Below are 14118 nucleotides of genomic sequence, written 5' to 3'. Positions count from 1 at the left end.
CACCTACTGTCTCATTCTCTGAAAGACCATTTAAGATCTAACTGGCCCAGCAGAAATCTGGCCCCAGCAGAAATTAATACCCTTGAATTTTGACTATATAATACTGTCCACCAATTTTGGGAAGACAAGGTTCATGTTTAAAGTTTTTTGACACTTGTCACCATTCTGCATACAGTAGGAAAATAAATATTTTTTATTTTAAATTTTAAATTGTGTTTGTTTTAATCATTAAAGTGCTCCTTTAAGAAAGTATTTTAAGAGGGCTCTAAATACTTCAAAACATGTGATCATATTCTGAGTTTTATTCCAGACAGAGGAAGGAAGTTCCGTTGGATAAGCAAGGGGGTTGAGAGATTAATAGTCGAGAGAATTATAGTTTTAATATAATTCTAGTTGGCCTAGTTGGCTAGGCCTTTTGAGGTAATGGCCTAGTGTTCTTCCTCTGGACTGTGAAAACTGAGGTGTTGAGGGACTTTGAGCATGTGACACCATGTAGCTGGTGTGTGATGGACGTAGCTATGGGAATCACAAGCCCCATGGCCTGCTGCTATGTTCAAGCCACTTTTCACAGGGTCTGGCCAAGGTCTAGTCTCTAAAGCTGGAAACGGCTAGGCACACACCACAGCCCTAGAGTAGACAGAGGGCCACATGATAGAAACTGCCAGAATAAAGAAGGTAGCACACACCACAGCTCTAGAGTAGACAGAGGGAGACTAGGAAGGAGTATGCTTACTCAGTGCCACTTTCCACCATCTGAGTGAGGAGTGAGATGCCATCCAGGTTTATGAACTCCTGAGCAAAGGTAACATCGCGGGAGAGGCTGGCCAAGTCCTTCAGGGCTTCCAACTTGGCATCCATACTTGATGACTGTATTCGTTCATGGAGCTGCTGGGCATTTTGAGCCTTGGGGGTGTGGGGAACAAAAAAACAGAAAGAAGATAAGTACGTGCCATCAACTTGCCCTTTTTTTTTTTTAAGTGAATACAATAGCACAAAAATCAATGAGTCCTTGGGAAATAAATATGCGCAGGCAGGAAGCATAGGCCAGATGTGTATGAGAACAGGGCACCTCAACAGCAGGTTTCCATTGTAAAGACCCCTCCCGCCTGTGTTCCATTCTTCCCGCTGGAAAATGCCAGGGCCCATTTCAGGGAAGAATAAGGGCAAGTGGACACGAATTCTAAAGCTCCCAAACTGAGAGGGTGTGACAGACAGGAAGAGAAAGAGAAGATGTTTACTTTTTCAATAAAATTATTATCTAGAAGTGACACAAAGCTATTTGCTTAGTTAAGCAATTACACAAATTTATACATCATGATTACCCATTCAGTCAAAACTCTGAGTAATAACCGCCTGCATTCAAAAGCTTCATTAGACACACAAATGAGTCTTTGCAGTTTCCAACAGCATATGTTTCTCACGCACTGGCTACTTGCTGTATGAATTTAAAACACAGTAAATATAAGTCCAATTAACAGCTCTTCCTAGAATTAATGTCCTCCTTGCTGGGGCTTCTGCACTTAGATGTTGCATGCAGAGGAGGGAGGAGTGGAAGTGAGTGGCAGGGCTGGACTTCGGAGAACTACCTGTCCTCTGTCTTCCTCTTCTCTTCAAGGTCTGCTGGGGTCTGCCTTCAGGTGGGGCAGGCAGTGGGACAAATTACACCCCTCCCCATCCACCAGTGACTTAACTTCAAACCACAGTGGCTGAAGCATCTGCCCTCCTGTCGTCTGGGGCACTTGCTCTTTCCTTTGATATACTGTGACACTGTAAAGATACAGCAAGATGGGGGCACTGTGGTTTGGAAGTGGTTTGTCCCCTGTGGTTCATGTGTGCGAAGCTTGCTCCCCAGTGTGGACAAGTCGTAGGACCTTAAGGGGCGGGGCCTAGTGAAAGGGTTGTTTTTGGTCCCTGACTGGTGATACTTTTCCTATTTCACATACACTTCACCTCTCCCCTTTATAGGCTCTCCCTACCGTGGCTTCCACCATGAGGGCCTGAAAAGAGTTAACAGTGCCAAATTCCTGAACCTTCAGAACTACAAACTAAACAAATTCCTTGCTTTATAAATTACCCAGCCTCAAGTATTTCATTATAATAACAGAAAGAGCCTAATACATGGTGTTTGACATCAACAACCAACCAACTCTGCTGAACAGAAATTTAGTCACGAAACAACTGAAGAACACTCTTGCTCTGCAATGTGGCTGGATTATAAAGGAGAAGTAGGGAGCAGCCCCTTGTGGAGAGCACCCCCCTGGGAAGAGAGGGAGAACAACCAGGAAGGACCCTGAGGAGTTGTTCTGGAACCCAGACAGAAGAGAATATATTGCACCATGCAGTCAGAGCGCACCGGGGTTTCCCATTCCGTCACAGTCAGCAGTAGAAATTAGAACAGAATAACGAAAGGGGGACCGGGATGAAAGATGAGAACTGAGAGGCCACAAGTCACTAAAAGGCCATTTTCTTAAAAAAGGACATACGGGAGCTGAATGCGGACCACTCACTCTTTTAACATCATTTAAAGATATACCGTTCTCCAAATATTTGTGGATATCTAGAAGTATAACAGGTATTTCAAATTTGGATGCTTTGATGAATATTTCAAATTGATATAACACAGACCTAGTATAATTAATCAAAGTGAACCACTTTGAATTCCTTGAAAACTACACTTTTATCTACAAGAAAACATTTTCTCTACAGATCACAACAACTCAGAAACCATCACATTGTCATCGGCAGCATTGATGAAAATTGCTGTTTGATGATATTGACATGATTAACAGCTCACCATCACCTACCATGTGTTATCACCCATTATTATAAAACCTTCATGAGGTAATTCATTTAATCTGAACTGAGTCCAAGCATAGAGATACTTTCTCTTTTCTTCATCTGACAAAGGAAACCGAAGGGGCAAGAAAGCTAAATGACAGACATGCCCCAGCTTGCACAACTCATCAATATTGCTGAAATAAAACCAGGATAGCTAGACTCTGCAGAACAGCCATCAACAGAGGCTCCCAGAACACACATGACCTGAACAGCTTTGAAAGCCACAGATCCTTCATTCATACAGTTTCCAGATCTGAAGGCCTAGAATGAGGTCTCCAGAAACTTCTGCTGAACACGCTCAGGCTGCCATGTTGCCTCTTCAAAATCCCAGGCTGAAATGACTGTTCCACATCAACCAGACCTGGCATCTTGCAGCAATAGTGGGACCATGCCACACTGGTTCTGCTGCCCCGTCACCCCCTTGTCACTCCCAGCTGGGCCCACGGTGAAGTCTTCCAGGTCTACTGCACCAAGAAGAAAATCTGTCCGCCCCTTTAAAACTTGTGCAATTTTCAGCAAAGACCTTTTGCTGTGAAGGAATGTATTATGTCACTCTTTCTCATTCATTGGCATGCCTTTGATAGCGACCCACTTTGACGTTAATTAAGTAATTAGTTAATTTAAAATAAGGGAAGAGGGACAACCACCAAAACTTGAGCAGAGAAGTCAAGACTGGAGAGTCACAGATCTTAAGAAGATGAAAGGATGCAACTACAAACAAAACTTATTTTACACATGAGCACAGCACAGCAGTGCCTTGATGATGACAGGTCTCAGCAGAGAACCATCCCAAGGGCGGCATGGCCACTCCTCCAGAGTGGGTCACATGTTCACACTCCACAGACTCCAAGGCCCTATACATTCCTCTGGGACAGTTCCCTCTGTCCTCAGGGGCCAGAAGGTCTGAAAGCTGTGTGTGCTGGTTCTGGGTGGTGTCTTTTCCTTGAGGCAGGCTGTGCTACTTCCTTGGAATTTACTGAAGGACCAACTCTTCTTAAAGCTGCAGTATTGTCGCCCCGACCTTTGTTTGCTTTTGGGAAGTCTTCATTTCAAGACGTACTCAAAGCGCTGGAGGGGTCACAAAGAGGCCTGTGGAGCTGAGGCAATCCAGTGTGGCCTAGCGCAAAGCTCCTTGGTAGCTGTGACGTCAGCGCTGTCACTGATCGCTTCAGGGAGACAGTGAACTTTCCTTCGTCTCTTTTGACTTCATTTTCCCCATCAGCAGACATACCCAGGAACTGCGAAGGGAATTACATTAAAGGTTCCTTGCACCCTGCAAAGTGACAGACTGTTTCTCAGCTGGGTGGGAAGCCCCATCCTGAGTTGGCCAGGAAAAGCGCCCCATACATGTGAGTCACAGATGTACCCTCCAATCCAAATACATGTGGAACTAAGGGACTCTGCTGATGCAGCATCTGTGCCGTTAGAGCCGCAGCAGGTTGGACAGGTACTCGTTTCCCCAAATCTCTAAATGACCTGGACACAAAACTTTCATTCTACGGAATAAAGGTGAAGAAAAGTCTTTAATGATCAAACTAGATTTTAAAAATGAAAATTTCTGGTCTGGATATCACTCATGAAAGAAAAACACATGCACACAATTTTTCTTAAACTCGTCTCAGATAAACCTTTTTTTAATTATCAATTTCAAAGCAAGTTACCTTCCTAATGCTCATCTGCCAACTAATAGATACTTTTGGAAAGTTTATTCTGTGTCTTACACATTTGAGAGACAGCAACAAATAATTGCCCACCTCGGGGTGAGAGGAGGTCACTTTAAAATAGTAGGAATAAAAAGTTAAAGAATGTGTTGCTACGTCTTATGGGAAACACTAACGTGGAGAGCTATGACAGAAAACAGCTGGTGAGTGTTTTAGATGGGCTGTTCCAAGACCAAGCTGCCTAAAGCAGGGTCCACGCAGAAGTGAGACCGAGACCAGCACACTGTGCCGGGAGAAAGGGTAGGCAGGAGGGCTGGTGAGGGCAAAAGCCCTACAGGTGAAGCCAGCCTGGAGTGTCTGCAGGGACAGGCCAAGACCCAGGGGGGAGTGAGACAGAGATGGAAGGAGGTAGGGACAGAAGAGTGACAGGACGCGAAGCCCATGCTGTCCAGGAATGTGGAGAGCTGGCAGCTTCTTGAGTGGTGATGTGCTTCTCTGAGAGGATGCATCTGGACATCTGAAGCAGATGTCTGCTGCCCTGAATGGGAGACCTCAAAGTAGTGTTGATATTCACACACCAGACACCACTGTTCAACATGGGACACGGGATGAAATATATGAATTATAAACCAAATTCCAAGAAAATGTGAGATAAAATAGCTACAACTTTTGGTAAGAGTATTAAAGGCCACAGCCAGCATGCAAATATGTTGCAGTTGGTGAGGGCAGAGTCATGCATACAAGGATGTGTGTGTCCACTAGCACACCAGCTCCAGGAGAAGAAATACGTTAGATGTGCTGACTAACACATTCTCAGAATCTGGGATGTTACCTGGCACTCACAAGGAATGTGAAAAAAATGTCACTAAACGAAGTAAATTTTATATTTGTGTGTGTGTGTGTGTGTGTGTGTGTGTGTGTGTGTGTATCCAAATGTGACAGATCAAAATGTGACATGTTTAATGATGATAATTTTCTTTGTAACAGGCTTGGTTTTATTTTTCCATAATTCTGTGCCACTTTTATATTTGAGGGGAAAAAACTATGAGCATTAAAAGTATGATGGCCTTGGTTCTGATTTTCCAGGCTCAGCACAAAATGAAGAGTTTACCAGCTGTATGAGGGACCATATCAGAGAGTAAATTTTATTTCATTGTACCATTCCAAGGACGGAAAAGACGTTTCACTTCATGCCACTCAAACAGTTCAGATCATGGAAAGGGTCTGAGTTTAACTCAGGCGCAGTGATCCATGAGGAGTCACCTAGAAACAGGAGTATGAGCACACAGAACTTGCCATCTCTCTTCTTGAGGTCAAAATCATGCCCCTCAAACTTCTAGCACAATCCTGGGTTCATGTTAATAAAAAGGTGACTAAGCTCAAGTTCATCTATGCTTTAGATACTCCCAAATGTACATTTAGTGTTGCCCAGCCATTTAACTACACTGTCTGTCCTCAGATGCTTGTTATATGTTTGCATATACATCTGTGAAATGTTTCCTTTCTCTTTTCTTCTGTCCTTAAATGCGCCCCCCCCCCCAGTTCCCGCATGTCTGCCTCTGCCCTGCTCTCTCTGTTTTGCCTCTGTTCCTACCCATGATCCTGCCTCACCTGGCATTAAGAAATCCAAAGCAAGCAGCCAGGTGCACGTTTGTCTTCCACTAAGAACAGCCAGCAGTTCTCCATGGCTCTGCTTCCGCAGCCTCATGCTGAGAACCTAGCACCCTCCTGCCCATCAGAGACCGACCTGTCTTGTACCTCCAGAGCTCTGCTCCTATGAAGTCAACTTAAAAATGACTCCCTCCATCTTCCAGATTATGGGTTCCCAACACACTCGCACACACACATATGCACACACACACATGCACACGTGCGCGCCCGCGCGCACACACACACACACATACACACACACAATTCCCCTGTTGCATGGGCTCCCCATTCTCAGTACCTGCAGAGGAAGGAGCAACTCTGAAGCTGTTGCCTCCTTCTTTCATCCCTTCCTTTCTCTGGTGAGGTCTCCAGGCCCACCCTCACTTAAGTACTGAAGATTACCTTCTTTCGGCCAGCACCAGCTGTGGGGACTGGTCCAGCAACCATTTTCCTCCTTTCATCTTCCCTGACACTTCCACAGTCATCAAGCCCCTAAGTATTCTCATCCCTGGAACATTTTCTTCACTTCTGCCAACCCGCAAGTGTCCCCAAGGCTCTGCACTGAGCCCTCCAGACCTTCTCTATGGAGGGAGGTGGGTGATGTCACCTGTCCTCAGCTCTAACTACTATATCCACACAGTAGAGACTGGTCCACCTCTGCCTCCAGCCTCTCCAGCAGGACACTTACCTCACTGCCTAGTGTGCATGGTACACAGTTGACTTCTCAAATGCTCCATCTGCCTACTCACAACCATCTACCCAGAGAAACAATGCAACATCACACTGTTTGCCAAAACACAGGCCTCCTTCAGCAAAGAGCATCACTTCATGAATCCTTGGGGCTTGGCCCTTCACAAGATTCTCTGTCCCAGTGGCACCCCGACAGGTCATGATGCCTAAGCCATGTGCACCTCCACGTAAACTATGCCGGGAACACCTAACCTTGCTAATCCTATAATTCTATTCTCTCCACTGACTTCTCCAAAGTTAGGCCTCTAAAGCAATGGAAGAAAAACAGAATACAGACATTTTGTAACTCTTTTTCAGTTTTTCTGTAGGAGGCACTGAGGGCTTTGTGCTCACAGATAAGCACTAGGGACCCCTGAAATGTTAAGCACACAGAGCTGTTCATTGAAGGGAAGGAATGTAATACCTGCTATCTGCCCAGAAGACTGGGAACAGATGTGCTTTCTAGCCTGGGGACCTTTGCACTATCCATGTGGCCAGAGACCGCACTGAACCCCTCTCCCTCACCCTGATACACTTTCCACAAAGTTGTTTCTTTCTTAGCCTATCTGTAGAACTTCTTTATGGAAGGCGTCATATGTATTTTACAAAGGGTTTCAATGTAGTCAAATCTGATCTCTATTAAGTGTATTTTGGTCCTCAAAGAGATTTATGTACGCTTTGTTGTGCATGAAGGGTTGAGTTACTGATCACCAGAGAAGTTTTCACCAAAATGTGCAATGCTTAAGTATTTTCAAAATAAACCACTCTGGATCAGACTAGAAGTTTGAACCAACACCAGCTACTGAATCCTATTAAACAGAAATGTCTTCTTATCTCCCATGGGTCATCTCTCTGCAGGCATGTTACGTATGGCTTCAGAGACTCCCTCATTCTTTAAGCCCGTACAGATTTAAAAATCCTCATCTGTTAATAATACAATAATACATGTTGATAAGAATCTCTGATAACCTGAATCTATGGAATGACTGACATATCAAAATCTTTCTTATCACCACCGGAAGAAGGCCCCAAAATCAGTGACAGGTCTTCTGATCTAGATGATTCCCACTGTGCATCTGGAACACCAGAGAACAGCAGGAAGGCTTATGCTTGGAGATGACAAGGCAATAGTGGGTTCTTAATAAGTAGTTTGGGTTTCTCTGTGTACAACGAACGAAATGAGAAAGCAGGAGGAAGAGGAACTCATTCATGCATCTTAGTGGCTCATCACATAGTTGCATAGACTGGAAAACAGAAATGTTTCTAGTTGCAGATGTGATGCATATATTTTCTGCAAACTACAATGAGTTCACACTGAGATCTCTCTACATGAGATGATACATACATATATGTAAGTATATATGGATATATAATTTTCCTTTTTTTGCTTCTGCTATACCTATAACCACACATGTTGAAGCAGTATGAATCCATACATAAAGGATTCTGTGAATTAAGGAATCAGGCCTAGGTCGTGCAGACCACCACCTGCTATTTTCTGATGCATCATTCTTGACACTGAGTCTGGAGATGTTTCCAAACACAAATGTTTTGAAGATTTTATTTGGGGATAGTTAAATGTACCAACCTCTTTTTTATGATGTCTGGGGTATATACTACTTCATAGTCTCTACCCACTCCAAGAATACACATTCATTATGAGAATTTGGGGGGATAACTTTTCTAAAATAGGGTCTCTCTATGTAAGCCTGGCTGATCTAGAACTTACTATGTAGGCCAGGCTGGCCTCATACTCAGAGAGATTTGCCAGCTTCTGTCTCCCAAAATGTAGGGATATAGCATCATGCCCAGCTCATTATGAAATTTATTTTAATAAATTCCAAGAAGGGGAAAATGACCGTCTGACAGTCTAAACTTTTTCTAACAGGAACATAGCTAAAATGTGCTTTGTGCAGCACATGGCCTCAGTTTTAGTTCCTGGTTCTGAGCAGAGCAGGTGGACAGAGGCGCTCCTCAGCTTCTACCGAAGCTCACCAGGCCTGCTCCGGAGCTCACAGACATGTACACACACTCTCTACCTCACCTCAAATTAGAGTGTGTGTGTGTGCATGTGTGTATAATCACGTGTACATGTCTGTATGTAGCTTTGCACACACTTATGTATGCTGTTACCTATTTGCAGGGACAAGTCAACCACTGTGGGGAAAGAACTTCATGTAAAAAGTAGTGTAAAAACATCTACTGGCTTCTTTACTGCACTCTAATACTTGCCAGCAAATTTCGTGAAAACACTTCTTTATATTTTATTATATACATAAAAGGTGAATCAGGCCAGGCAGGGTGGCACATGCCTTTAATTCTATCACTTGGAAGGTAGAAGCAGGAAGATGTTTGTGAGTTCAAGGCCAGCCTAGTCTATATAGGGAATTCCAGGACAGCCAGGACTAGCATAGAGAGACCCTATCGCAAAAACAAAAAGACATAAATTTGTTTAAAGTGGATAGCCTGTCTCATCCATTTTCATTTAAACACAAAATTAAAAAAAAAAAAAATCCAGCCATGAATGAAGCTTTTAGTTTCCATATAAACTGCTGTGCACTAACAGTTATAGACCCCTGTGGCTTTTATCCCACACAAAGGCTCCTTTAAGTGTAGGTGTCTGAGCCCCATTCTCAGACACTGTTGCTGAGTCTCACTAGCAAGGCTAGACATCAGCATCTCTAAAGTCCCACTGCTGGTCCTGGTGTAGAGGCCACAGCTCTAGGAAATGAAAAATCGTCTCTGTTGAGTGGACTCCTGCATTACAATAGTGCCCTAGGGACTGCCTCACCCACCTTGTCAGTCACAGAACTTCCAGTGAGAGAATCATTCTTCTACAACCACAATTCCACTGTCTCTCCAGAAAAAAGCAAAAAAAAACAAAAAACAAAAAACCTCACCCCCACACTGAGTCTTCTTTTATTATTACATGGGATTATCTTCAGGGAAGTACAGAATGTACTCTGAGATATTCCTCACCTTACCCTACAACTCTCCCTCTCCCTCTCTCAGTAGTCCCCTCTGTTCCCTGGACAATTTCTCTTCCCCTTTCATGTCATGGTACATAGGGAATTTTGCTTAAGAACCCAGGGCAATAACAGAGTCAATTCTTCCCTGACATAGAGCCAGCCTATACAGAACACTGGGCCTCTCTAGAGACAGTAATTAGCAGAGGAAAAGGGAAGCATAAAGAACCTTGACCTGATGAATGAGAAGGCCAGGGAAAGGCTGGTGCCAACCTGTCAGCTCATCTTGCAGCCATTCAAACCCACAGGCCAACTAACTGTATTTTCTATGCACTGGCATGAAGGAACTGGAAGATGGCTCCATTAACTCCAGCAGACAGTCCAGAGAGCTCATCACTATGTTAGGTTCAAGATGTTACAGGAGAAAATGTTTGAGTTTTTAAAGCTCGATGTAATTTTCAATGAGAAGAATTTGCGGTAGCTACAGTACCCACACTTTAATTCCAGCCAGATGCTTTTCCCAATTTTTAAATTTATTTTTAGCCTAGCACATGGCTTCAGTGGGAAATGAAAATGACAGATATATACACATTTCATCACATTTGCAGTGTGAAAATAGTAACACTTGCAGTACTTTGTGCATGTTATTTTTCAGGGAAGCAAGGAATTGCACTGTGAAGGACGATATTTTAAATATGCTAATGTCACTATGCAGCATCGCTACATATAAGAAAGATCACAGTCGCAGCCATAGTCTAAATATATTGTGGCATCCTATTTAGCTGCTTTTCTTCAGAAACCTTCAAATGTTTTATATAGAATCAGCTGAAAGGAAAGCAGCGTAAGAAGGCGATGCACTTGAGCTGATTTTAGGGAATGTTTAATAACAGATCCAGGGTAGAAAATAATCAAATACCCACCCACCTCACCCCACCACCACACACTTCACTCCCACACACACAGAGACTTGAAAGGCAGTAATAGGCTATGAGGGTTTTTTTTGTTTGCTTGCTTGCTTGCTTGGTTGGTTGGTTGGTTGGTTGGTTTAGTTTTGTCTGTTCCATGGCATCAGGTGATGTGTGGGTAAGTGGGCCAAACCAATCAGGACAGCTACTATCCCATTTGTGCTATGAGAGCTGTGGCTGGGTTAACTACCACAAACTTCAAGTCTTCCCCATCCATTTACTTGACAGTATCCTGAGACAAAGTCCCCTGCCTATCAAAGAAAGAGGAAGCAGAATGCTCCTGTGAATCTAGAATCTGTCTGGGAGGATACTGCACTCTGGGTTCTGCAGAAGTCACGCTCGCTGCTCTGGACCCATCACGTACAGCAGACCTAGTTGGGAAACTTTTAATGAGAAGCAATAAACTAAGATCAACTTACTGGAGACGTGGTTAATCGAAGGATAGTTCCATTTTTTATTTCATTGCGATTCTGCAAAAGATGAAAAGAAGAGCTTTAGTAAATCTTGAAGTAGAAACTTGATAAAGAGGAGAACAAAAGCAAATATATCTCAACCTGATTCTATGCAATGAACATTCTTAGGATTTTCTCTGTTTTCATTTGTGTAACTTTCAATTATTTCTACAAAGAAGCTTAACTCAAAGAATAGTAATATGAGACTTCAAAATAGCAAAGCAAAATGATAAATGTAAAAATGTATTCAGGGAACATGGTCTAGAAATTCTACAGCTGATAGAACTGAAAACATGTCCACAAAAAAAAACTTGCATACTGATATCCACAGAAACATTTATTCCTACATCAAAATATTTTGAAAATTAATTGTGGTAATAATCATATAAATGCCCCCCAAAAAAAACTAAAAATAAACAAATTGAACATATCTAAAATAGTTAAATTTTGTTCTGCAAAGCATATCTTAATAAAGTTGTGATTTTTTTTTAAATGGTTTCTTGGCATCGGCTGGTTCCTTATGCACGATCCCTTGAAGTCAGGAACAAGTAGCCTGAATGAGCAGATTTCAGATCAGTTTGTGAGCATGGAGCCGCCCCTGACATCTTTAGCACTAAAGATTAAATTTCACTGTCCATTCTGGTTCTTTCCACCAGAGTATGCACCATGCTCAGCCTCTAGAAGGTGGCAACCTAGCAGGACTCACCCTTGCTGTAGCCCCAAGGAGTTCTGAGACTAGTAGACTCACTTTCCACACCCTTTGAAACAAGCCACAGGTTATGGTGCACAGAGCTGGTGGGAAACTCCCCTCTTGGTGTGTCTAAGGCTCATCCATCACTTGTTTCCTTGTCCAGCTCTTACTAGTTACAGACAATAAACTGTCTACAAAGAACTAGCTGTCGGGAACAGATTGAGCACTCCCTCCCAAAGAAAAGTACTTCTAGATACTTCCCACCACGCACAGGCAAGCCTGAAACCTATCCCAGTGAGCAAACAGCAACAACATGGGCCTTTCATCCTTATCTAAAATGTCCCAGAAACACCACATCACTCTGTAGAGAGCCATCATATCCTTATTACCAGAGGGGTAAGGTGGGGCCCAATGGCCACAGAACAGGCTGGCTGGGAACAGCAATGTAAATTCAGGTCATTTCAAGCTGAATGAGTCTACAATTCTAAGAGAATGAAGAGGAAGTGAGCAAATGTTAGCTTCAGAGTACTGAGGAAGCTGAATGTACATCATCCCTCCTCCATGGCCAGCTTCTGAACACACTGAGGAATCAGAGTCAGAAGACGGAGAACTGAAATTCTTATGAATTAGGGATTCCGAAAAACAGGCAGCCTCATGAATTAAGCCCTCAGATCAGGCAAGACTGAGAGGAGGCATCTTCCAAAGTAAGGAATGAAGTACTGGAACAGATCCAAAATGAAACAGGATTCATTCTCATTCTCTAGAGAACCAACTGAGAAATCCTCACTCTCACCACTGTATTCTTCCAGGAGTCTCCTGCTGGGGTCAGAGGCATGCTTGCTCACTGCAAGAACTTCCTGAGAAGTCCAGAAACTCTAAAATGGAAAGCATCAACTATTTTCAACCCAGGATTCTTTGACTCCTTCTTCAAAATTCTCTTCTGTTTCTACCAATCCTAGAGTATATGTAGTATCATGATCCACATGTTTTAAATACCTATCTAAATCTGTAACACGAATCGTAAAAGGTCTTATTAATAAGAACAAACCCAGAGCCAGGTATTGGGGTGAATGCTGAATGATCAGAGAAACAGAACAAGCCATATCCAACCTCACCTTGCCAATTCCTCAGCTGATCTTGTTTCCTCAGACTGGAAGCCTCTGAATCCTCATCTGAATGTATCTCAGCTGAACTGCTGCTAAAAGCTAAAAGCTTTAAAAGCCTTCTAGTTTCTGGTCCTCACGCCTTATATACCTTTCTGCTTCCTGCCATCACTTCCTGGGATTAAAGGCTTGTGTCACTATGCCTGGCTGTTTCTAGTGTGGCTTTGAACTCACAGAGTTCCAGACAGATCTCTGCATCCGGAATGCTAGGATTAAAAGCGTGTGCTACCACTGTCTAAACCTATGTTTAATATAGTGGCTGTTCTGTTCTCTGACCCCCAGATAAGTTTATTGGGGTATACAATATATCAACCACATAAGCCAAATTCTAATTTCCAGTGGATTACACCTTCTCTGACAGTCTTTTCAACTTGATTAGGCTGTCCGATATGTCAAATGGATTGACTGCCATTCAACTAAATACTGATCTAGTGTTGCTATGAAGTCTGTTGCAAATACTCAATATAACTAATCATCAGAGAAATGTAAATCAAAAACAGTGATTTATCAGCTCACGCCTACAAGAATAGCTATTACAAGAAAAAGAAAAAAAAAAAGACTAGCCAGGCATAGTGACTAATCATAGCACTTAGGGGACAGAGGAAGGTGGATCTCTAAGTGTGAAGACAGCCTGGTCTACAAAGCACGTTCCAGTACAGTCAAGACTACACAGAGAAACCCTGTCTCAAAAACCCCAAAAGACAAAAAAAAAAAGACTAAAGTGTTGGTAAGAATTTAAAAAAAAAAAAAAAGATTGTAACACTGCACACAATTGGTAAATTAATACAGTTACTGTGGGGGAAAAGGTTCCTCAAAGGCTCAGAAGAACATCTCCCATATGACTTAGCAATGCATGCATACATATATAATCAAATCACCGTATGGAAGAAACATTTACATTCAGATGTTTCCTGCAAGTGCTATTCTTAGTAGCCAAAAATGGAAGCAACCTAAATGTCCATCAAATGATGAATGGATACAGAAACAATGGAAGGTCAATCAG

General features: G+C 42.9%; 1 protein-coding gene across 9 annotated transcripts in view; it reads right to left on the bottom strand.

Annotated features, from left to right (window-relative positions):
• Elmo1 (engulfment and cell motility 1) overlaps positions 1–14118 on the bottom strand; it is a 539516-nt gene that overhangs the window by 380090 nt on the left and 145308 nt on the right. For all 9 annotated transcript variants that reach the window (XM_076572972.1, XM_042278256.2, XM_016007341.3 and 6 more), the window contains exons 5-6: positions 11229–11279; positions 734–903 (exon numbers count right to left, since the gene is read on the bottom strand). In XM_076572972.1, the coding sequence (XP_076429087.1) occupies positions 734–903; positions 11229–11279 (221 nt within the window). The remainder of the gene's footprint in view (positions 1–733; positions 904–11228; positions 11280–14118) is intronic.

The sequence above is a fragment of the Peromyscus maniculatus genome, chromosome 5, assembly GCF_049852395.1.
Source record: "Peromyscus maniculatus bairdii isolate BWxNUB_F1_BW_parent chromosome 5, HU_Pman_BW_mat_3.1, whole genome shotgun sequence".
Lineage (NCBI taxonomy): Eukaryota > Metazoa > Chordata > Mammalia > Rodentia > Cricetidae > Peromyscus > Peromyscus maniculatus.
This window is presented reverse-complemented; position numbering and strand designations above follow the sequence as displayed.